The sequence below is a fragment of the Hesperophylax consimilis genome, chromosome 21 (assembly GCF_061612785.1).
Source record: "Hesperophylax consimilis isolate HC1 chromosome 21, BYU_Hcon_1.0, whole genome shotgun sequence".
Classification (NCBI taxonomy): Eukaryota; Metazoa; Arthropoda; class Insecta; order Trichoptera; family Limnephilidae; genus Hesperophylax; species Hesperophylax consimilis.
The window spans coordinates 19,138,034-19,163,061 of record NC_142856.1 but is presented as its reverse complement, the minus strand read 5'-3'; the positions used below and the strand labels follow the sequence as shown (position 1 = coordinate 19,163,061).

General features: G+C 39.9%; 2 protein-coding genes across 3 annotated transcripts in view; one reads left to right on the top strand and one right to left on the bottom strand.

Annotated features, from left to right (window-relative positions):
• The window catches only part of zye (zona pellucida domain-containing protein zye), an 81,133-nt gene extending 65,211 nt beyond the window's left edge, over positions 1 to 15,922 (top strand). Inside the window, exons 3-9 of one of the 2 annotated variants that reach the window (XM_089644652.1) lie at positions 1,003 to 1,289; positions 3,118 to 3,421; positions 3,887 to 4,065; positions 5,984 to 6,119; positions 6,458 to 11,307; positions 11,371 to 14,162; positions 14,714 to 15,922. In XM_089644652.1, the coding sequence (XP_089500778.1) occupies positions 1,003 to 1,289; positions 3,118 to 3,421; positions 3,887 to 4,065; positions 5,984 to 6,119; positions 6,458 to 11,307; positions 11,371 to 14,162; positions 14,714 to 14,925 (8,760 nt within the window). In that variant the 3' untranslated portion in view covers positions 14,926 to 15,922. Of the gene's footprint in view, positions 1 to 1,002; positions 1,290 to 3,117; positions 3,422 to 3,886; positions 4,066 to 5,983; positions 6,120 to 6,457; positions 14,163 to 14,713 lie in introns of both variants that reach the window. The other variant, XM_089644650.1, reaches the window with a different exon arrangement.
• Positions 15,923 to 19,129: 3,207 nt separating this feature from the next.
• LOC149413699 (uncharacterized) lies at positions 19,130 to 21,768 on the bottom strand. Its single transcript, XM_089644706.1, has 3 exons — positions 21,651 to 21,768; positions 20,607 to 20,763; positions 19,130 to 19,354 (listed from the first exon to the last, which is right to left on the bottom strand). Exons 1-3 carry the CDS (start codon positions 21,707 to 21,709, stop codon positions 19,247 to 19,249), a joined length of 324 nt encoding a protein of 107 aa, XP_089500832.1. The 5' UTR covers positions 21,710 to 21,768; the 3' UTR covers positions 19,130 to 19,246.
• Between the last annotated feature and the right edge of the window lie 3,260 nt (positions 21,769 to 25,028).

Below are 25,028 nucleotides of genomic sequence, written 5' to 3'. Positions count from 1 at the left end.
TAATTCTAAAACGGCATGCATTAAGTATACACCAAAGAGTTAAAGGTGGTTTGAACGGTATGTTGCAGTTTTACAACAGTATGCATTTAAGGGTTTTAAGCCATAGGTGGAAATTATTTTCCCCAAGGCCTCCTGTGTGGAGCTAATATTACAAAAGAAGTAAAAATATTGATTTAGCTTTTATTATGCCAATAAATAGATAAATTTGAGGAATGTCAAGGTTATTGGTGTAATAAACGCTAAATCAATATTTTTACTTCTTTTGTAATATTAGCTCTACACAGGAGGCCTTGGGGAAAATAATTTCCACCTATGACTTAAGTCTTCTTTGGGAATGCTGTGTGGAGAGTTTTTTTGAGGAAAGGAAGGAGACGAAGATCTGGGAAGGAAAAAGGTATGTGGAGTGGGTAGGAATCTGGGGTCAGTGTGTCCAGGTGTGACAGGACGTGTGAATACATCCCTCCCACTGCGGTTCCAGGTTAATGGGTGGAGATAGTCCGGCTGGAGAGGTAAAAAGGTCTCCCTCAACCAGTCTTTCCAAATCTAGACAAACCTCACCCCATGAACCCGGACACCCTGCTAAATCACCAAACGTAGCGAACCACTTGCGGTCATCTATGGAAGTGGTGTTGATTATTCAATAAATGTTTTCCGGGACGGCGGTACCCATACCGACCTTCCAAATTTTAAATCATTAGATGGGCAACATTATCCTCAAGTACATAACTTTCAAATACGAGGCATTTAAGATTACTTTCTGGTTCCTAAATCGACCAAAATACAAAAAAAAAACAGAAATGCGAACTTTTAGCATTAACCCTCAGATATAATCTTAATCCTTTCTAATATTAATTACCTTTAATTGATCAGGGTTTAATGTCTACTTCATATTTCTTTTTGTACCTCTTACTCCTACTTCATTAATGTTTTCCTACTCTCCACTTGTCTTAGTTATATTTCCTCCTTGAATTTCGATATTAACAATTGATTTGTTTCTTTCAGCTGATTGCATCAGCAGCCAGCGAACCTTCAACAGCCGAGCAGGTCAACTCCGGAATAGGGTCCATTCTCTCCGAGCCAAAGTTCTCCATCGAGGATGAGCTCGAAGAGACAGTAAGTTTCATGAGGGGTACCAGGCAGCTCAGGCAAGCCAACAGCATTGGCCATACTCACATTGAGAGCATCGATGTCAAGTGCACAGACAGATCTATGGATGTCACCATTGACTTCGCCGAAGCTTTCGGAGGCGTGGTGTACAGCAAGGGTTACTTTAATGACCCTAAGTGCAAGTGAGTAAACAAACAATCGATTTATTATACAAACTTAATTTGATTCATCTTATCTAACCCGACGCAATCCAAGAAATTGATCCCTTTATCTACTGTCCTAGATGCATTGAGATATCACATTAAAAATTATAGAGGTGCGATTCCGTGCTGTTTCAGAATTCATTTGCTTCTCTTAAAAGTTCCGAAAATTCTAAAACTGTCTTCAAGTTATTAAGGACTTATAGTCCAGTCAATATGTACATCCGTGCTTGCAAAAGGTCCAGTCATTCTGAATTTTTTATATGTTGTTAGGACCTAAACCAGTATTAAAAAAAAAAATTTGCAACTTCGAAAGTGCTGTGCGAGCGGCGGTGGACCTAAAAAACCAGGAAATTTTCGGATTTTTTTCAGTTTTTGCTCAATATATCAGTAAAGGAAGGGTCTGACCGGTGTAGTTGATGGACATACTTTTAAAGTTAACTAAATTTGCTATAATTTTAGACCAAAGCAAGCTATATAAAGCCATTGGTTTTCAAGATACAGTTCTTCAAAAATAGGCAATATTTTCCAAAAAGTGAAATTTTTTCGAAATGGTCACTTATTTTGTAAAATAATTTCTAAAATACGCATCTCACGTCAAATATTGTATGAAATAAAGTTGTTGTAAATTTAATAAGCTTTTATTTGAGACTAAATTGATATCTGTAGACTAAACGGTTCTCTCAAAAATGGCAGATAACCAAAAACCGTCATAAGTGGGTTTTGGGTGAAATGCAAATAAACTGTTCTCGCGACATTTTATAGTTTTATTGTGCTGTGAAGTAAATCCATTAATCATCGTGGGTTTATCCTAGGGTTATAATATAATTACGACTATTTCAAATTTCAAGTACCCATTAGTACCTATACCCATGGGTACCCATATGAATGGGCACGCATATTCACGAGCTGTTCGAGCCCACATTTTGGCAAACCTCACACTGGCCAGCATTGTTTTTTATGAGGTTGACATAACTCCTGAGGAGCGAGACGAGACTGAAAAATTGCTGCGAGACACTGAAAGGTCTCTCACTATATCAGCAGAAGAAATTGATACCTACCAAATACTAAGGGCAAAATTTAAAAGTGCCTTGGAGAAAATTAAAGCGAATGGTCCAACATCACAGTTGTGGGTCCAATACTTTCGTATGACCACTTTGATAAAACTATTCATCCAGGCAGAGCGTTCTGGTGATTGGAACCTTCATTTGTACACTGTCCACAAGATGCTCCCTTTTTTCCACGCAGCTAGACATTTTTTGTATGCTAAGAGCGCGCACCTCTACCTTCAGGATATGATGGCTCTACAAGATCGGATGGATAAAAGTGAATACGACATGTTCACAAAAGGATCCTTCACCATTTGCCGGTCTGACAAGTTTTGGTCTGGGTTGTGGTCAGACCTAACAATTGAGCAGAAGCTGATGCGATCCATGAAAACCTACGGTGGGTTGACCCAAGGAAGAGGAATCTCCGAAAGTGTTCTGGCAAGGTGGACAACAGGAATGGTGTTTATGTTGAACATTTGTGAAGAACTGGAAAGTTTTTGCAGCTTATCATGTCATACTAGAGAGCAGCATGTAGACATGAGACCTTCTCGAATCATATTAAGGTATTGATAAAGTATGTCATACGTCATTGGAGAATAGTATATATATATATACTAGTTATATCTAGTTTCCTCTGTCGTATGGTAGCAGTCAAAATAGAATGCCAAGATAAGGCACTAATAACGGAATTTTTTACTATCCAAAAACCAAACACAATAATCTTCGATGAATTGCTCTAAATACATTATTTTCTTTCTTAGGTTCATCCCTTACGGTGGAAACCAGAACAGATACTCTTTCTCAGTGCCCCTAAAGGGTTGCGGATCCAAGGCTTCTTGCAAAGCCTGCGGAACCATTGACAACGTCCTCATCATCCAGGCTGATGATACGGTCCAGGAGATCTGGGACACCGCCAGGAAGATCTCTTGCTCCAGCGGAGACGATGCTGACAAGACGGTTGTATTCAAGCCATTCGTGGTCGACATGTTGGAGGTTGTGAACGTACCGACTGCACAAGGCAGTGTGGAGTGCTGGATGGATATACAGAAGGGAGTTTTCCCTAGTGTAAGTTCAAATCATTGACTTTTATGCGATATTTTGTGCCGAAAATAAATTATATTTACAATGAAATGTGTAGAAAAGTATATTACTTTTAATAGAAAAATATATAAATCTAGGCATTCGGAAAATGATTGTGATATGTGTTATAATTATTAAAGTTAAATGGTTGAATGGTTAGATGGTTTAAGCATTTGACACAGGCCCCCCTCAAATTTTTTGGTTCTTGACGGCTTAAAACTTCAAGACTTCCAAAAGCAGACAGTTTTCTTTAGGTTGTCTCATATCTTGTTTTCTCAACCAAGGATTTCTGTTTTGTTATTTTAAAATAAATTCTAATCTATTTCTGTCATTCACTTGTTTGGTCCACGTATGTACTACAAACGTTAGTAATGATAGAATGGATAAATTGAATAAACGCAAAAATATATTACGTATATAAAATAATATGCTAAATTATTCTAACCCCAGATCTCACCACTCTCGGGCACCATCAAGATTGGAGAAGAGATGTCCATCCTCGTTTACCTAAAAGATCCCAATCAGCAATACGATCTGAGGATCAGGGACTGCTGGGCTTACGATGCAGAAGATTACGATAGTCGAAACACTAACAAACTGCAACTGACCGACAAGGAAGGTTGCCCCAAGTAAGTGGAACATCTTTCAAATTATGGCGCTGGTAACATCACCTCTCCGTACTCCTAGGGTCAAGCGCGGTCAAATTTATATCTTAACAATATCGGATCGATGAGTTTAACTTAATTTTATATCGATTTCCCGAGCATGTTAGACATATCGATTGCCAAGCCGATATTTACAATAAGAAATCTAGCGGATATTGGTCTACGGATCGGCGTTCCTAAACGTTATACAAATTTCGATTGATATACATTCGCATTCCACATGTGCTTTTTGACCAACTGGTCAATGAGGTATTTAGCCATAACTCGTGATATTTTGTAAAACTTTCTGAATTTCATTTCTCCAAGCTCGAACGGATTAAATTCATGGCACCTTTTGTTTCAACGAGATTCCTTAGACTGCCTCGGTTCATTAATTATTAATTATTATTTTGCATAACGAAATACATTTTTTAATAATATTTTAACTGGTCTAACTACTCGTATTTGAAGATCTCACTAATTATAATTTATACAACCTGAGTACTTGATTTTTCTACAAGGTCCTGAATCGGGCTCTGTTATAGTAAGTCTCTAGCATTTTGAGTAGGTACTTTTGTGTCTTTAACGGCACATTTACGACTTTTATGTTATTATTATATCTCCTTTTGTATAACAGTGAGATATAATATGTGTTAAGCAGTATTAGAAAGAAGGTGCACCACGCTTTGTATTTTCATTTAAAAGTTTACCATACGCACTTCCAAATAATGGTAGTATATTTTTAAAATCCACCGAACGATATTGCTTGCTGTGTGCAAAAGATTCATCAATGTTTGGGATATTTTTCAAATAATTTTAACCAGAAAAAATACTGACAACTACTTTAATAAGTAGTACGTTTGCGTAATTAAACATGTTTTTTTAGTTTCGTTTTAAAGTTTTATTTTTACAGTTTACAAGAAAAATGAACAGTAAGCGGCAAAACATCCGTTGAAAAAATTCGTCCAATTTTTACATCAAAATTTTTATATTTTATAAAACTTTATGATTAAATTTAATACTTTTTACATACCTATATGTCCGTTTGTTATATTAAAATTTGAAAGAGTCTTTCGCCTGCTTTCAAAAACCGTATTTCATTTTGGAATGCGTTCAAAATAGCGAATCCATTTGAAAACATTTTACGTCACAAACATATTTTTAAAATCTTCCTATCTATGTCATCGTAATTTATTTTTTGGCTGTTGCGCTTCCTCCTTCTTTAGTCAACGTTTCGGAGAGCGTTACATTGTCCATCATTAGGGTAACTGTGTAGATTTAATGTATTAGAAGTGTGTTAACGTATACAGGGTGTCCGGAAACTCGTAGTACAAGCGGGAAACTGGTGAATCTACATCACATTTGGAGTCGATTTTGTAGTACATTTTTTTTTTATTTGAGCTTTCGTTATCGAGTAAATCGAGTTTGAAGTTGATTTTTTTTTTAATCAAATTCTTATAAAATATTACTGAAGATCAAAGTACCCAACTAATTAAAACTATTTGAAAGTAAAACAAATGAAGAAACTCGGATTTGAAGCATTATTTTGAAATCACCCTTCATTTAACCCGGTGTAATCATAAAATATTTCTGCTCTGCAGGGTTAAAACATCTGTTGTTCAACCCTAAACACCAGAAAAAACTTTAACCCTAAAATAGCCGAAAAATATTTTTTTTTGGTTTTTTTTTTTTTTTGTGAAAATGCTCAAATCAAAAAACTTTATGTTTTTTAGGGTTCCCCATGTGGTGTAGATTCTCCAGTTTCCCGCTTGTATTACGAGTTTCCGGACACCGTGTATAGAAGTGATACCGTGTTGTGCGCGTCAATCATCTTTAGTTGAATCAATGTTGTATTTCGGCGTACAGTTTTAGTGTAAATTAAAAATTTTATTTGCTTTTTCAGGAAAAAGAAGTTAGTGTCAACCTGGCAGACCACAAAGGATACTGGATCTTCTGGTGCTACAGTGATTGCTTGGAATAAAATCAGCGCATTCAAGTTCCCCGACAGAGAGCAAGTGTTCCTGACTTGCAACATCGAGGTAAAGATTGCGACAACTAATCAAAACAATTAATCACACAACTTCAGAAAGTTCTCGAATGAGAAATAAGAATTATATGGAAAACAAAAGCTCAAATCAAAAAAAGTTAAACGACAAAGTCATATAGTATAATATAGACCAGTTTCCCGCTTGTTCCACTAGTTTCCGGATACAATGTACCTATAAAATATTATGTAAATTTACCGAACGAATAACCATAGTATACATAAGTTTGTCATAGTATAATTAAATGGAACTCATTTTTGACAATGAATATGTTACATCGTGTTGGTTGATATTTTGTAGGCTTTTTTCTAAATGTAGGTTTAATTTTACAGATTTGCTCGGGAAAATGTCAGGGAGCCTGTTTAAATCAAGAGACAACGATTATAACCGACAATACGCGCAGGCCAGATTGCTATACCGGTTCAAAGGATCCCCGATGCCCGCAGCCTAAGCCAACACCTCTGCAATGCTATCCCGGATCGACGGATTCACGATGCTCACAACCTACAACCCAACCACAATTGCAATGCTACCCTGGTTCAAGAGATCCGCGATGCCCACAACCTACGCAAACCACGGCTTTCCAATGCTACCCTGGTTCAAAAGATCCACGATGCTCACAACCTACAACTCAACAACCTTTGCAATGCTACCCTGGTTCAAAAGACCCACGATGCCCACAACCTACGACTGAACAACCTTTGCAATGCTACCCTGGTTCAAAAGACCCTCGATGCCCACAACCTACAACTCAACAACCTTTGCAATGCTACCCTGGTTCAAAAGATCCGCGATGCCCACAACCTACGAAAACCACGGCTTTGCAATGCTACCCTGGTTCAAAAGACCCACGATGCCCACAACCTACAACTAAACAACCTTTGCAATGCTACCCTGGTTCAAAGGACCCACGATGCCCACAACCTACAACTGAACAACCTTTGCAATGCTACCCTGGTTCAAAAGACCCACGATGCCCACAACCTATAACTCAACAACCTTTGCAATGCTACCCTGGTTCAAAAGATCCGCGATGCCCACAACCTACGAAAACCACGGCTTTGCAATGCTACCCTGGTTCAAAAGACCCACGATGCCCACAACCTACAACTCAACAACCTTTGCAATGCTACCCTGGTTCAAAAGATCCGCGATGCCCACAACCTACGAAAACCACGGCTTTGCAATGCTACCCTGGTTCAAAAGACCCACGATGCCCACAACCTACAACTCAACAACCTTTGCAATGCTACCCTGGTTCAAAAGATCCGCGATGCCCACAACCTACAAGGACTACAGCTTTGCAATGTTATCCTGGTTCGAGAGATCCGCGATGCCCACAACCTACGACAACACCAGTGCCAAACACTACGTTCCGTTGTTTCCCTGGATCTAAGGACGTTAGGTGTCCCCAAATTACTTATACCCAACCTACGCTAAATTGTTACACAGGATCAACGGACTCTAGGTGTCCACAAGTTACGACACCTCCAGCTCAGCGGTGCTTCCCCGGATCTAATGATCCTAGATGCCCACAGCCTCCTTCGTCGTCTACAAAAACACCATCGACTTATCTTCCTCCGGTGACTTCTCCTACGCCGCTTCAATGCTATCCAGGATCATCTGATCCAAGATGTCCCAAACTAACGACAACTCCACCACCACGATGCTACCCAGGATCAACTGATTCAAGGTGTCCCCAAACCACGACACCTGCTCCGCCAAGATGCTACCCAGGCTCGACCGATTCAAGGTGTCCCCAAACTACGACACCTCCTCCGTTGCGCTGCTTCCCTGGTTCTGGAGACTTAAGATGTCCCCAAACCACCACCCTTGCTCCTCCACAATGCTATTCAGGATCAACTGATCCCAGATGTCCTAAAATAACAACACCTGCTCCGCCAAGATGCTACCCAGGCTCGACCGATTCAAGGTGTCCCCAAACCACGACACCTCCTCCGTTGCGCTGCTTCCCTGGTTCCGGAGACTTAAGATGTCCCCAAACCACTACCCTTGCTCCTCCACAATGCTATTCAGGATCAACTGATCCCAGATGTCCTAAAATAACAACACCTGCTCCGCCAAGATGCTACCCAGGCTCGACCGATTCAAGGTGTCCCCAAACCACGACACCTCCTCCGTTGCGCTGCTTCCCTGGTTCCGGAGACTTAAGATGTCCCCAAACCACTACCCTTGCTCCTCCACAATGCTATTCAGGATCAACTGATCCCAGATGTCCTAAAATAACAACACCTGCTCCGCCAAGATGCTTCCCAGGCTCGACCGATTCAAGGTGTCCCCAAACCACGACACCTCCTCCGTTGCGCTGCTTCCCGGGTTCAACAGACTTTAGATGTCAACAAGACACGACGACCCCAGCTCTGCGGTGTTTCCCCGGATCAAATGATCCCAGATGTCCACAGACTCCACAGTCGTCTACAAAAGCACCATCGACTTATCTTCCGCCTGTGACTTCTCCTACACTACTCCAGTGCTACCCAGGATCCACTGATAAAAGATGTCCGCAAACAAAACCAACACCGACACCTTTTCAATGTTATCCAGGATCATCGGACCCCAGATGCCCCCAAATCACAACACCCGTTCCATTTAGCTGTTTTCCGGGTTCAACAGACGTTAGGTGTCCTAAAATAACAACACCTGCGCAACCACGTTGCTTTCCTGGGTCAACCGATCAGAGATGTCCGAAAATAACAACTGATGCTCCTCCTCAGTGCTATCCCGGATCTCCGGATCAACGTTGTCCACGACCACCACCTTCTTCTACCAAAACTCCTCAGACTTATCTACCTCCTACGCAATCTACTCAACTTCAATGTTACCCAGGATCAAATGATCCTAGATGCCCCAAGCCCGTTACAACTCCCGCACCTCCAAAGTGTTTCCCTGGATCAAATGATCCCAGGTGTCCTAAACCACTTACCACTCCTGCACCTCCAAGGTGCTATCCTGGATCCACCGATCCTCGCTGCCCAAGAACCCAACCACCGGTCACACAACCTCAGTGTTACCCTGGATCAAATGATCCGAGATGTCCAAAGCCTTTAACCACTTTAGCACCTCCAAGGTGCTATCCTGGATCAACTGATCCTGGTTGCCCAAGAACTCAACCGCCAGTCACACAGCTTCAGTGCTATCCCGGATCAAATGATCCGAGGTGCCCTAAGCCACCAACCACTCCTGAACCTCCAAGGTGCTATCCTGGGTCAACGGATCCTCGTTGCCCAAGAACCCAACCACCGGTGACACAGCTTCAGTGCTATCCTGGATCAAATGATCCGAGGTGTCCTAAGCCACTAACCACTCCTGCACCTCCAAGGTGCTATCCTGGATCAACGGATCCTCGTTGCCCAAGAACCCAACCACCGGTGACGCAGCTTCAGTGCTATCCTGGATCAAATGATCCGAGGTGTCCTAAGCCACTAACCACTCCTGCACCTCCAAAATGCTATCCTGGATCAACGGATCCTCGCTGCCCAAGAACTCAACCACCAGTCACACAGCTTCAGTGTTATCCCGGATCAAATGATCCAAGATGCCCCAAGCCCGTAACAACGCAGGCACCTCCAAGGTGCTATCCTGGATCAACGGATCCTCGCTGCCCAAAAACTCAACCACCGGTCACACAGCCTCAGTGCTATCTTGGATCAAATGATCCGAGATGTCCAAAACCCGTCACCACTCCCGAACCTCCAAGGTGTTATCCAGGATCCAACGATCCTAGGTGCCCTAAGCCACTAACCACTCCTGAACCACCACGGTGCTATCCTGGATCAAGTGATCCTCGTTGCCCTAGAACCCAACCACCAGTCACACAACTGCAGTGTTACCCTGGATCAAATGATCCCAGATGTCCAAAGCCAGTAACCACACCTAGTCCTCCAAGCTGCTACCCAGGCTCACCCAATCCTCGCTGTCCACAACCTCCTCAGTCATCAACAAAAACACCTTCCACATATCTACCTCCCGTAACCACACCAGCTCCTCCAAGGTGCTATCCTGGATCAACGGATCCTCGTTGCCCAAGAACCCAACCACCGGTGACACAGCTTCAGTGCTATCCTGGATCAAATGATCCGAGGTGTCCTAAGCCACTAACCACTCCTGCACCTCCAAGGTGCTATCCTGGATCAACTGATCCTGGTTGCCCAAAAACTCAACCACCAGTCACACAGTTTCAATGCTATCCTGGATCAAATGATCCGAAGTGCCCTAAGCCACTTACCACTCCTGCACCTCCAAAATGCTATCCTGGATCAACGGATCCTCGCTGCCCAAGAACTCAACCACCAGTCACACAGCTTCAGTGTTATCCCGGATCAAATGATCCAAGGTGCCCCAAGCCCGTAACAACGCAGGCACCTCCAAGGTGCTATCCTGGATCAACGGATCCTCGTTGCCCAAAAACTCAACCACCGGTCACACAGCCACAGTGCTATCCTGGATCAAATGATCCGAGATGTCCAAAACCCGTCACCACCCCCGAACCTCCAAGGTGTTATCCAGGATCCAACGATCCCAGGTGCCCTAAGCCACTATCCACTCCTGAACCACCAAGGTGCTATCCTGGATCAAGTGATCCTCGTTGCCCTAGAACCCAACCACCAGTCACACAACTGCAGTGTTACCCTGGATCAAATGATCCCAGATGTCCAAAGCCAGTTACCACACCTAGTCCTCCAATCTGCTACCCAGGTTCAGCCGATACTCGCTGTCCACAGCCTCCTCAGTCATCAACAAAAACACCTTCCACATATCTACCTCCCGTAACCACACCGGCTCCGCTAAAGTGCTATCCTGGATCAACAGACAGAAGATGTCCGCAAACTACTCCTGCTCCACCAAAGTGTTTCCCAGGATCAAACGATCCCAGGTGCCCAAAGCCACTAACCACTCCCGAACCTCCAAGGTGCTATCCTGGATCAAATGATCCAACGTGCCCCAAGACCACAACAACGCCGGCACCTCCAAGGTGCTATCCCGGATCAACTGATCCTCGCTGCCCAAGAACTCAACCTCCAGTCACACAGCTTCAGTGCTATCCCGGATCAAATGATCCAAAGTGCCCCAAGACCACAACAACGCTGGCACCTCCAAGGTGCTATCCCGGATCAACTGATCCTCGCTGCCCAAGAACTCAACCTCCAGTCACACAGCTTCAGTGCTATCCCGGATCAAATGATCCAAGGTGCCCCAAGACCACAACAACTCCGGCACCTCCAAGGTGCTATCCCGGATCAAATGATCCTAGGTGCCCTAAGCCACTAACCACGCCTGCACCTCCAAGGTGCTATCCCGGATCAACTGATCCTCGTTGCCCAAGAACTCAACCACCTGTCACACAACTTCAGTGCTATCCTGGATCAAATGATCCGAGATGCCCTAAACCTGTCTCCACCCCTGAACCTCCAAGGTGTTATCCAGGTTCCAACGATCCCAGGTGTCCTAAGCCACTAACCACTCCTGAACCACCACGGTGCTATCCTGGATCAAGTGATCCTCGTTGCCCAAGAACCCAACCACCTGTCACACAACTGCAATGTTACCCTGGGTCAAATGATCCGAGATGTCCAAGGCCAGGAACCACACCTACAACCAGACGTCCAAGCTGCTTCCCAGGTTCACCCGACCCTCGCTGTCCAAAACCTTCCCCATCGTCGACTAAAACCCCATCCACTTATCTTCCTCCTGTGACTTCTCAACCACCCCTAAAATGTTTCCCAGGCTCAAATGATCCTCGATGCCCTAAACCAATCACTACTCCCGCTCCATTAAGATGTTATCCTGGGTCCAATGATCTAAGGTGCCCTGTTACCACTACAGAACAACCTAGGTGTTTCCCCGGATCGAATGATCCTAGGTGCCCCAAACTTGTGACCACTCCAGAACCACCAAGGTGTTTCCCTGGATCGACTGATCCTAGATGCCCCAAACCTGACCCGACCACTCCGGAACCACCAAGGTGTTTCCCTGGTTCGAATGACTTTAGATGCCCCAAACCAATTACCACTCCTGAACCACCTAGATGTTTCCCTGGATCAAATGATCCTCGATGCCCCAAACCTGTAACCACTCCGGAACCACTAAGGTGCTTCCCTGGAACCAACGATCCTCGTTGCCCGAGAACTCAACCACCAGTAACACAACTTCAGTGTTACCCTGGATCGAACGATCCCAAATGTCCAAAACCTCCACAGTCTTCAACTAAATCGCCATCCACTTACCTTCCTCCCAACACCCCTCCCACTCAACTGCAGTGTTATCCTGGCTCAAGTGACCCCAGGTGCCCTAGACCTTTCACCACCCCCGAATCGCTAAGGTGTTTCCCAGGGTCAAATGATCCTAGATGTCCCAAACTCATCACCACACCCGAACCTCCAAGATGTTTCCCTGGATCCAATGACCCTAGATGCCCAAAACCTGTAACTACTCCAGAAACACCAAGGTGTTTCCCAGGATCAAATGATCCCAGATGCCCCAAACCGGTTACCACTCCGGAACCACTAAGGTGTTTCCCAGGATCAAATGATCCCAGATGCCCCAAACCGGTTACCACTCCAGAACCACCAAGGTGTTTCCCTGGATCCAATGATCCTAGATGCCCAAAACCTGTAACTACTCCAGAACCACCAAGGTGTTTCCCAGGATCAAACGATCCCAGATGCCCCAAACCGGTTACCACTCCGGAACCACCAAGGTGTTTCCCAGGATCAAATGATCTCAGATGCCCCAAACCGGTTACCACTCCAGAACCACCAAGGTGTTTCCCTGGATCCAATGACCCTAGATGCCCAAAACCTGTAACTACTCCAGAACCACCAAGGTGTTTCCCAGGATCAAACGATCCCAGATGCCCCAAACCGGTTACCACTCCGGAACCACCAAGGTGTTTCCCAGGATCAAATGATCCCAGATGCCTCAAACCGGTTACCACTCCAGAACCACCAAGGTGCTTCCCTGGAACCAACGATCCTCGTTGCCCGAGAACTCAACCACCAGTAACACAACTTCAGTGTTACCCTGGATCGAACGATCCCAGATGCCCAAAGCCTCCACAGTCTTCAACTAAATCGCCATCCACTTACCTTCCTCCTGTCACCTCTCCCACTCCGCTGCAGTGTTATCCAGGCTCAAGTGACCCCAGGTGCCCTAGACCTTTCACCACCCCTGAACCGCCGAGGTGCTTCCCAGGGTCAAACGATCCTAGATGCCCCAAACCAGTTACCACTCCCGAACCACCAAGGTGTTTCCCCGGATCTAATGATCCAAGATGTCCCAAACAAGTAACAACTCCTGAACCTCCAAGGTGCTTTCCAGGATCAACCGATTCTCGCTGTCCTAGAACTCAGCCCCCTACCACCAAACTTCAATGTTATCCAGGATCCAACGATCCCAGATGCCCCAGACCAGTGACCACTCCTGAACCCCCAAGGTGCTTCCCAGGATCAACCGATCCTCGCTGTCCTAGAACTCAACCCCCTACTACCAAGCTTCAATGTTATCCAGGGTCTAACGATCCCAGATGTCCCAGACCGGTGACCACTCCTGAACCACCAAGGTGTTTCCCCGGATCTAACGATCCTCGTTGCCCAAGAACCCAACCGCCACCCACCCAACTTCAGTGTTTCCCAGGATCAAATGATCCAAGATGTCCAAGGCCGATAACCACTCCAGAACCGCCAAGGTGTTTCCCTGGATCAAATGATCCAAGATGTCCGCAAGAGAAACCGAGATGCTTCCTTGGTTCAAATGATCCTCGCTGTCCCGCTCCCCCGACACCGAGCTCTTGTTACCCAGGATCCAGGGATCCCAAATGCCCCCAGATCTACGCCCCAAGCAGCACCAAGCCTCCGTCAACTTATCTGCCACCTTATCCATCAGCGAGAAACAACGACATTGATGATTACAACTCAGAAGGCTCGGAGATCGTGGAACAAGTAATAAGAGAAGTTTCCAGTGATGAGCTGTATGATAATGTCAACGCATTGGCTGAATCAAGAATCAACATTGATAGACGTAAGCATTTCTTAAATAATTATTTTTAACTGATTATCCCACAAATTTCTTGTTTTCCCGTTAAGAAACCCGTTGGGACCTCTCTTTCTGATACATGCGTCCTCTATGAGGTAACGGAAAGGGTAGAGCTGGGAGCGGGGTACCTTTGTTTCATGCCTCATAGTGAGAGAAACTTCTCTTTGGATAAATAGAAAATTACACCAAAATCAATAATAACCAACAAGTCATTCGAAAATTTTAAACTACACAGAATAAATTTACCTAAATATTATAGTAGATATATATATAAATAAAAGACAATTTTCGTTTGTGTGCCCTGCAGACTAAAAATACTATTCTTAAAAATTTTCCTGAAAATTATTTTTATTCGTGGCAGGAGTATTTAGAGAGGTTTGAATGGTCAAAAGAAGAGTCGGAAATGCCCATGGAAGATTCTCAACTTACTCCTAACCATTCATAACCCCGAAAAAGACCGGGTATAGAAAAAGTAAAGTTGTTGATTGCAATCTTGTCGGATCAAATACTTATTATCTTTTTGTTTTACATTTCAGTTCAGCAAAATCACAATATCGGAAAACGAAATGCAGAGAATTCAGACAGCCAGGACGTTTCGGCTGCGTCAATATTCACATCGGGATACCTCTTGGCTAGTTGTGGCCTCCTCGCGTTAATAGTATTGAGTAGTTTGGCGGCGTACGTGGGATATAAAAAGCGATCTGTAAGAAATACAGTTATAAGATGCACACCGCAACTTCGATCATGATGTAAAAAAATGTTTAAATAATTCGGCCAGTATTTGGAAGGTTTTGAATCATAATTTTGCTTCAGCGACAAGTCTTTTAAAAAATAATTTTAATAGAAGTACCTACCCATGTAGGTACTTAACAAAAAAGTTCAGTTCGTTGTAAAATACTGCCACTTTCGCTGCAGCAAAATTTGATTGAGTATATTTTTCTATGCAAGTTTAATTTCATACAACAAAGGTACAGTGTGTATTAAATTAATGCATGGTGTAAAAATAATAATAATATTATCTAATTGATCTATTTATAATGATGAAATTACTTGTGTGCCATTTAACCACTTTTCACATGTGAGTGAATAAATAGGTTTTAACAGTAAAACAAAACATAATCTCGTTGTATTCCAGAAAATGTAAAGCTTAATCTTATTGTATTCCAGAAAAGATAATGCATAACTGTTTTGCATTCTAATAAAGATAAAACATAAGCTGGCTCTATTCCATAAAAGATATAGGATAATCTGCTTGGCTACAAGTCACTGCCTTTGTTCATAATAATAAAGATTTTTTAAATATCTGCTAGTGTTTAACAATAATTTGCATGATTTAACACCTTTTTGGAAAGGTTTATAAACATATTTGTTTATTATTTTTAATACTACATTGTATTATTTTGTAAAAAAACATTGTATATTGTGTTTATTTTGTATATTTTGATAATTTGGACTGCATATTGTAGTCCTACCGTATTGTAATGGAAATATTTGTGAACCATTACAAGATATAAAATAAATGTTTGAGAAGTAAACAAAAAAACTTCAAAATAAATTGTTGTTTTATTATCCACCCTGCTAAAGTATTTAAAAAAATAATTAACCTTATTTTTGACATATCGACAACCATACAAAAACGAATGTAGTCGTTTGATCTGTACCAATGTGAAAGGAAACTGTTGCCATCAATGTATATATTTATTTGTAAAATATGGAAGTACCTACCCTCCCAAAAAAAGACTCCATCGAAATGCTTAGAGTAAGTATATCAGACCGGCTCAAGTATCGGGGCTCTACAGAAGCCCAAGTTAATGTAAGAGACCTAGAAAAAATAACAGTTGGCTCCAATCAAATATCCTAACCATGAATGAAAAAAACAGGATATAAGATTTTAAGCTCAATCCGTAAAATCATTTCTCCTCATGTACCTTTAAAAATTGAATATAACAACATGCAAATCCTGATACAGGAGAAATATCTTGGGCTGTGCATTAATAAACAATTTATTTAAACAGCATATTCAAGATATTAAAGATAAAATAACCCCCTTAATTAGCGTATTTAGCTGGTTATCATATCTGTTACCAAATAAAATTAAAAAAGGTCTATATTATAGCCCTGTACATTCACATTTAAACTACTTGATTGAAATCTGGGGAAACGCATATGAAACATGTATAAATGAACTATAGGTTAATCAAAAAGCTATTTCACTTCAAACCTAGAACATCCACTAAAAATTATATATGGAAGCTGTAGTGTATGAAGTATTGTGCCTTTATTGTGGTGTGGAAGGTAGTAACTCAGTAAAGTAATACGTGATCTTGTACTGGTATTTATTGGGGAGCTGTTGTAACAAAAAAGGCACACAACTTACGTGCATCGCCTTTTATAAGATCTTGCAAGCATACCATCGCGCTTGCACTCATACACATTCGCACAGACATCACAGAAACAAAACTGTTAACATTAAGAAAATTATATGAATATAGTTCATGTCTCCTTAGAAACAAAATAAATAATAAATAAAACTACATACAAGTCCCAAGTACACACACACTTTACACGGCAACACGATAACATACATTTAAACACCATTCATACTCACTATGGCAAGCAATCCATTGGTTACGAGAGGGGCAACATATATAATTGCCTTCCAGACAAAATTAAAAATGAAAAAGGTATAGGTACATTTAAGAAAAAATCTTTACACTTTTATGCTCAATCAACAAAACACTGAAAGCGAATAATATTGTTATGTAATGTATTTATGTGTAATTTAATTAAAAAATGTATTTATTTTAGTTATTTCTAAATATATAAGTCTAAGTATTTCTAAATAAAAAGCCCGAAGATATTGATCTAGTGAGAGATTTATTTATGCACTACAATCAAATTGTTTCTTTCACTAGATATGTCAACTAATTTTGTTTTATTCAATTTTAAATACAGCTGTATAAAATCTTGAATTTGAAGCGAGAAATTTTGACATACCTCCATATCGCGCTAAAAATAATGAATCTTCCCAACTAAGCATTTTATTACACGTAACATAAAACTTGGGGAAAAGGCTTTATTCGGCGCATGTCGGTGGTGCTCATATGGTAAAGACGGAACTGCAAGAAGGGCTCATCCGGGGGGGAGGCAGTCAGCATTTGCTGAAATGCTTACCATTAGATCCAACGCTTCTACTGACCGAAATGTTATGCTTTGCATCATTAAAATAATTTAATTTGCTTTAGTATTCTTTTACTTTAACTTAATTAAAAAACATATCTTTTCCTAATCTATATTTCCATTCTATTGATAAGTAAAAGTATGTGGTTTTCATTCTATATATTTTTAATTTAATAATATACACAAATTTCGACTACTATAATGTAGGCACATGCCCAGCTTGGTCGTCAAAAAGCATGTAAAACCTTTGTGCAAAAAATATATAAATAAAGAAATAAAAAAAAACAATTAGAAATATGTAATACAATAGTAATACTCGTAAAAGTCTAGGTTGGTAAGATATAAAGTAAAGACTTCAAGGATTTTACTTCTACAGTATTCAGTGAACTAAAATACTTGTTCTGCCAGTTCTGCTAAAGTGTATGAATGAGATTCTAGAAATATTGATTTGTGATCGCTTTGCAAGAATGCGTGATGAAACTCTAAATGACCAACTCAGGGACAGGGGCTCCATCAAAACCAGAGTCAAGGTGACCTCTCGGAAGCTGGGCGTACCCAGCGTACACAAATACTTTAATAGTACACAACTGCTGATCTTGTACTAACCACAAGTGCGCCCCACTGTTGAATTTGGCAGCCATCTCCAGTCTGAAGCCCCAACAGACTTGAAAAAAAACCTTAAATCTGCGCAGAAACGGTCGGTTCCTTTGATGGATTCCTGTATATTAACAAACAGGTTGTAATTTTTAGAGCGCAGGCATCAGGTTACTTCGGCACCGTTGCATAGTCGGGAAACACACCAAATGTGCGCCTAACATTTGTACACACTTGACACTATTTTGTCATATGAGAATGGGTCGCTTCTACGACTCGTTCTCGAGTTCAATGCTCGTATTTGCCGGCCTCTGTGTTTCCTCTCTCCTTCAATACCATGTTCACTCCTTCCTATCCTCAAAAAGACCCTCCACACAGCATCCCTAAAGATGACACAGGCTCTTGTGAGGAGTTTATGTAAGAAAAAATTGCATCTGTTATATCCACCATCTTTCCTGCAATGTTGCTATACCTTCCAAACCTTTAATTGGCGTCATCCTAACTTCTGTGATACTCCGGGTTGGAAATTTTATGAGGAATTATTGACTTCATTGAAAAACGTGAAGGGCTTGCTCTTTCGATAATAATGTACATTAGTCAGCAAAAATTTTTTATGTGTGTGAACACCGCACAAGAATCTCAAATGGCCGGAACCAGTTGGACTCTGGAATCCCCAATTGGGATTTGTCGTCGAGGCTGAAGAGGGAGGAAATGAGGAACAGGAAGGTTTGGGATGTACCTGGCTATTCGGATCTGGTCATCAAATAATGATAATGCCATTTCAAGCAATGTTTCGATTCTGAATGGTGGTCTTTCACCAGGGCTATACTGAAAGTATCTACCATTTCCTTCTCCCTTGTAGAAAGAATGCACGCATGCTGCTACGATTTGCTGCTATAAACAATTTGCTTTCTGTTTTGTTTGAATTTTAAATTTGAATTCTGATCTGCAGTATTTTCAGACATTGAATAAAAATGTAACCTTTTTCTGTTTTTTTTGTTCATGGACTAGCTGAAGTCAGTGACTTTTCTCTTACCTTGAAGGTCAAATGTTCAAAATTTCATTAGTATCGGAATAAAACTAGATTTGCATAATAAAAATCAAATCCATGCTGCCCGACCGGTGTCCGCCACGCGGCCTTCCTAACGTCACAGACACTCTCCTTTATATAGATTAATACATAAGTACATTAAGATTAATTTTATTTCATAATTACAATGATTTTTAATTATAATATTACTTATTTTATAATATTTGATAATAGATGTAATAATCTAATTAATATGTAGTATTAATTAGACATATTTTGTGTCATAGAAGGTTAAATCTCTCACTGCAGAAATAGTCATATTGACAGATAGCTTCTCTCGAATGACCTTATGCACTAGAAGCGTGACAGTCCACTGAAAAAAGAAAGAAATTTCATGCTTATTGTCGAAGGAATAAAATTCAGATGGTTATACTTACTCTGTAATAAAACAACACGGGCATTAGCCTAGTATGGTAGTTAAAAAAATGTTAAAAAATGTAGCTTGTAAACATTTATTAAATAATAAAAATAAAAAAATTTAAAAAATAATTTAAAAAATAGGGAGATATGCAGGGCCGGCCCAGTGCAGGTGTAATTGGAACAGTCTTTTCTATGCACCGACTTGCCAAGGCGCCAAGGATTCAAGGGCTGATAATACCTAACACCTAATACAGCGTCTTTGAGGTATTTACTAGCGCCAGGCGCCATTTGGCTCTGGGCTGACCCTGGAGATATGCACTCCAGAAAGAATGTACTCCACATGGGACATACTTCAGAATAGATATACCCCAAATGGTACATACTTTAGAAGAGATATACTCTGGTAGGGACAGGGCCGGGCATCGAGCAGTCCACTCCGTGTGCTAAATTGCCAAGGCATTGATAATACCTAACAACTAACAGTCCCAACACATCGCCATAGAGATTATTTTTCACAAAAAGAGCGCTACACAAATATACAAATCACCCGAATATTATTACAGTGATCACCTACCTACCGGTTTTGAATTTGCACATCATCACATTTGGCTCAGGGCCGGCCCTGAGTAGGGATATATTTCAGAAGGAATTTACTCCAGAAACCTTTTAGGTACTCCAGATGGAACATACCTACTTCAAAGGGGATAAACTTATACAGTAAAACTTGCTTGATAAGTTCCCACTTAGAAAATTTTCAAACTAAATATGGTTTTTTCGGTCCTTTGTAGACTTAATTATAGAAATGGACCAATTTATCCCACATATAAGGTGTTTCCGCTTAAAAAGTTATTTTCAGTCCCCTAGAAAACTTCTTAAGAATGTTTGACTATAGGTACCTTCTCCAGAACAGTTATTTTCTAGAGAGGATACTGGTACCTACTCAAAAGGGATCAGGTACCTGCTCCAGAAGGGATATACTCTAGTAGGGATATAGGAATCTACTCCAGAGATGGGACATACATCATAAGAGATAAACTCCAGCAGAGAAAACTGATGAAGGCAGTAGTAAGAAGATGAGCCAATAGAATTTGTCATTCAACCCTTGCTGATATCTTATGAACCGCATATTAAAATAATTTTTAAGTTTTCATGAAATTATATTTATAGCTTCAATAATATTTTAATTAATTACTTGAATTGCTTACCACTAGATAAAAGGCCATGTCCTTTCTTCTATTGATACTGGCTATTAACTCAAAGATCAATCCCTTCATGACGCGGGCCCATATTAAAAGGGCTTGCAGGCAACGATATATTGTTTGTAGGCCATCCGTCCAATTGTGTCCGTAGCCTGGATTGTAACTGAAAAGAATTTTTTTTGAAAGTTAATTGCCGAAGATTTTCAACCAGTCGATCCCAATAATTATAATTGTGAATTTCGAAAATTATCAAAAAATATTTCCATATTTTTAATTTACAGCCACGGATGAAAAACATTATATCTTGGTCGTATGAATTGGTATTGCTGGACCTAAAGAAAAATACGTTGGGTACCTAATTCTAATTGGATTATTTTTCAATAAGTCAAGACACCCCTTGTAGACAAGTGGGGTGGTGCGTTTCCGTTTTTTTTTTTTATTAAACCAAAGATTTTCTGGTTGATTCCTGCATTCTCATTGAAAGACACAGCGTAGCTAGCTGTAAGGCGCCTTTAAAAAATATTATTTGATGATCTAAAATGGCTCACCCGTAAAAAAACTCCACCAGCAGCCTTATACGAATTAATTGCAGAATTTACAGAAGCTGGCATAAAAAGTTCAAACCCTATTGACTTATTGATTTTAATGTTGCATCAAGCCTTAACATGAATAGTTCAGATAATATAGGTAGGTACCTAAAAAGGGTGTCTGGCGCCGCCATTTTGTTGACAAATAAAGTTCGATCCTAAATTTTAAAGTCATTCAAACAGAGGGTAAAAAAACAACATCTTCTTAGTTAGTTGTTCAAAAAGCTGATATCTCTTCTAAATTTTAAAATGTTTAAAACAAAATATAAGCAGGTAGGTACCTAGATAAGTAAAGTTTCGATCTCATAATGTAAAATAAAATTTGGAAGTTAATTCATTTTAAAAATTTGGATAATGTCGAATAATAAGAGCTTTATAAAATAAGATGACGACCTTCTCTAAAACAATAGTACAAACAACTCATATAAAAACCTCACTCTTAAATTAGCGGTAAAACACTGACCTTCGTTGATGATCTTCATCGACTTCAGTGTCTGCCGGCGAATTCATTGCAAAAGACATGACGCTGAACAATGGAGGGGTGATCTTTGGCGAACGTCTGTCGTCTAGTAGTGGCGAGCGTGGGCGAGCGTTTGAGAAAAGAGGGGGGTGCAAGGTGCAGCATGCATTTATACGCAGACACATTTATTGATCTCTGACTCTGACCATAAATAAACCACTCTCTGACACATTACTAGAGAAACGCATGCGTAGTTAGCGAGATGAATATAAAACTGCAAGCCCCGCAAGCTTAAGAGACTGGGACACGGTCAAGCGGCTTGATCGCAAGCACGTAGTTTTTTTGTCTATTGTTGTCTATTATTGTCTATGCTTAGCGGCTTGACAGCCCGCATCAAGCCTCTCCGTCAAGCATGGCCACGCCTTCCTGTGATTTCGTGGTGGTCTATGTATATGTACTTCTATGCCTTCCTGTCATTTCGTGACTTGCGGCAAAATGGAATCTGTCAAAGACAAAGCGTTCTTGGCTCTTACGTTAGCTTTATGTTTGAATAAAATAATAAAAAGAAACGAATTTGGTGTCAAGAATGGTACAAGTTAAGGTACCGCTTTACCCATGAGCATTTGCAAAGTGTATTACAGGCTACAGCTATTTTTTGTATGAATATCTTGTGCGGTATTCATACAAAAAATATGTTTTCTCCATTGAAAATTCAGAAAATTATTTATTCTACAGTTTGATTATTAATGACCTTGAAAACCGCTGTCATAATTATTAAAAAATACTAAAATACTTCCAGAATTTTTAAATTAGATGGATTTCTACAAATTGAACACAAAAACAATAACTAAGTACCTATTTTATAACAATTTTATTCAATTTATATCATGGTTTATGATACGTGATATTTATTTGTCTATTGTCGTTTGTCTATTCCCACAAAAATATAAATTCGCATCAAGCCTCGCCGCAAGCACGTAGAATTGCGCAATGCTTGCAAGCCAGCTTCGGTACACGGTCAAAATGCTTGACACAAAGTGCCATAGACAATAAACTACGTGCTTGCGATCAAGCCGCTTGACCGTGTCCAAGTCCCATTATCTCACCTGGATGGGAGCATAAATAAACCACTCAGCATCAGCCCAAAGTTTGCTTGTGATTTACGACCCATATTAATTTCATTTATAAGGGTGAAAATACCTTACCCAAAATTTGCTTCATAAAAATGTACATAGTCGGTACCTACTGTATTTCGTGTTGAGGCACGCACGTAAATTATATAAGGCCCTATTCGTAATTATTTTCCAACACAATCATATATTAATTATTTGAAGACGAAACAACAATAATTATTGTGTCCACGACTCACGAGTGTGTAGATTTTTTGAAATAATCCTCTGTAATGGCACGAGAGCTCTACTCTGTCAATCTACTAAAATAACAGCCATAAATAAACCACTCACACATAAATAAACCACTCTCTAGATCGATATCTTCGGGCTTTTTGAATGGCGCCATTTTGTCACCCCCTTAACCACAGATAAAACGGTCGTTTGGTCCAGACAGGTAAATATATCATGGACCACAAAGAAATCTCAAGGACATTTAAAAAAAGTGTAAACATAGACAATATAACTGCTCCCAACTAACATCGTTCATTCACTAGCCCAAAAATATTATATTTTACAAATAAAAATATTGGAATGCAGGAAAAGGAAAATTAAAAAAAACCCAAAGCTATGCACACATCAAAATATTTTTTATTTTCAAAAAGACAATGGACAGTAGTACAAAACAGGGTCAGTACAACCGATGTATTGAGCATTGATTTATTATTGAAGTAGAAGATAATAATAATTTATCTAAACAAAAAATGAAACAGAACAAGACACAGAAAAATAAAAAGTAACGGTCTCAACTAGGAATCGAACCCAGGATTTCTGTCTTACTGCAACAACTTAAGGCGAATATAAACGCCAAACATATTTCGGTTTCTACCCCTTCCAACAGAATATAAAATGTGCACATTTTTTGTTACTTATCTGCACGAGACAAGTAATTGCAGTAGCCGCGTACTATGTACCTGCTATACGTAGGAAGCGCCCGACCAGGCCTCCCCGTTCGCCAAGGCTTCCGTATACCTACTAATACCTTTTTAACTGGTGGACGATTACTATCAATCTTATTTTGACAACAGCGGCAGAGCTATGACTGCCGGATGGACTCAAACTGTGGGGATATTAGTGATTAAGGTTAAACGCAACGCTTGTTATATTCTACGAGTTCATAGATGGCGTTAATTAAATAATTTTATTAAAATACGCTTTTGCAAAGTATTTCTTTACAATATTAAGAAAAATCATTTGTTTGCGCCCGTATATACGCAATATGAATATGAATCAATAGTTTTGTTCGTTTAAAAACTCAATTCTTTCGAGAAAGGCATACAAATACAATATTGTACCGATTATTCAATCCAATATTGTATTTGCATGCCTTTCTCGATAGAATTGAGTTTTTATACGGACAAAACTATTTATTCATATTCATATTGCGTATATGCGGGCGCAAACATATAATTTGTCTTAATACTGTAAAGCAATACCTTGCAAAAAGCGAATTTTGATCAAATTAATTAATTACGCCATCTATGAACACGTAGAATATAACTAGCGTCGCGTTTAACCTTAATATAATAATTAATATTTTTTTAATTTTTAATAACTGTATATTTTTTATTGATTTTTATTATTTGTATGCATTATTAATACATATAAAATATTTGTTAATAATACGTTACATTGAAATGTCACTTACATATATTATTTTAAAAAAAAAATTATATACACTTTTATCAAATTTATGTTGCTAATATATTTTTTAAATTCAATTTACAAATAATTTTTGAAGAACAATCAAATTACCAAACAAATATCCAGTATTAGAAATTATCAAGGAACAATTCTTAAGTTCTTTTTTCTAAAAATAGTGCATGAGTATATAATTCTACATGCATGTTAATTATAGCAACTACTAAATATATAATCTAATATCAACTTGTGATAGTACTCCCTCTCTAATCACGATAATTTCTCAACTAGGGAGGTATTATTACCACTAATTAGAACATATTAGCTTTACATGTATTTAAAAAAAATGTACTTATACCTGCTTTTATTATAATGTAAAAAATTGGAAAAATAAAAAATACTTATATTGTGAATTTATATAGCATATTCATAAACCTAAAATTTCTCAAATGATATAACATTCTCAATATCAATAGAGTTGAAATCAGGAACAATTGTTGATGACACATAATATTTTGTCATTACACATAGTATAATATTTTGGTCGTGAATAATAACAATATAATAACAA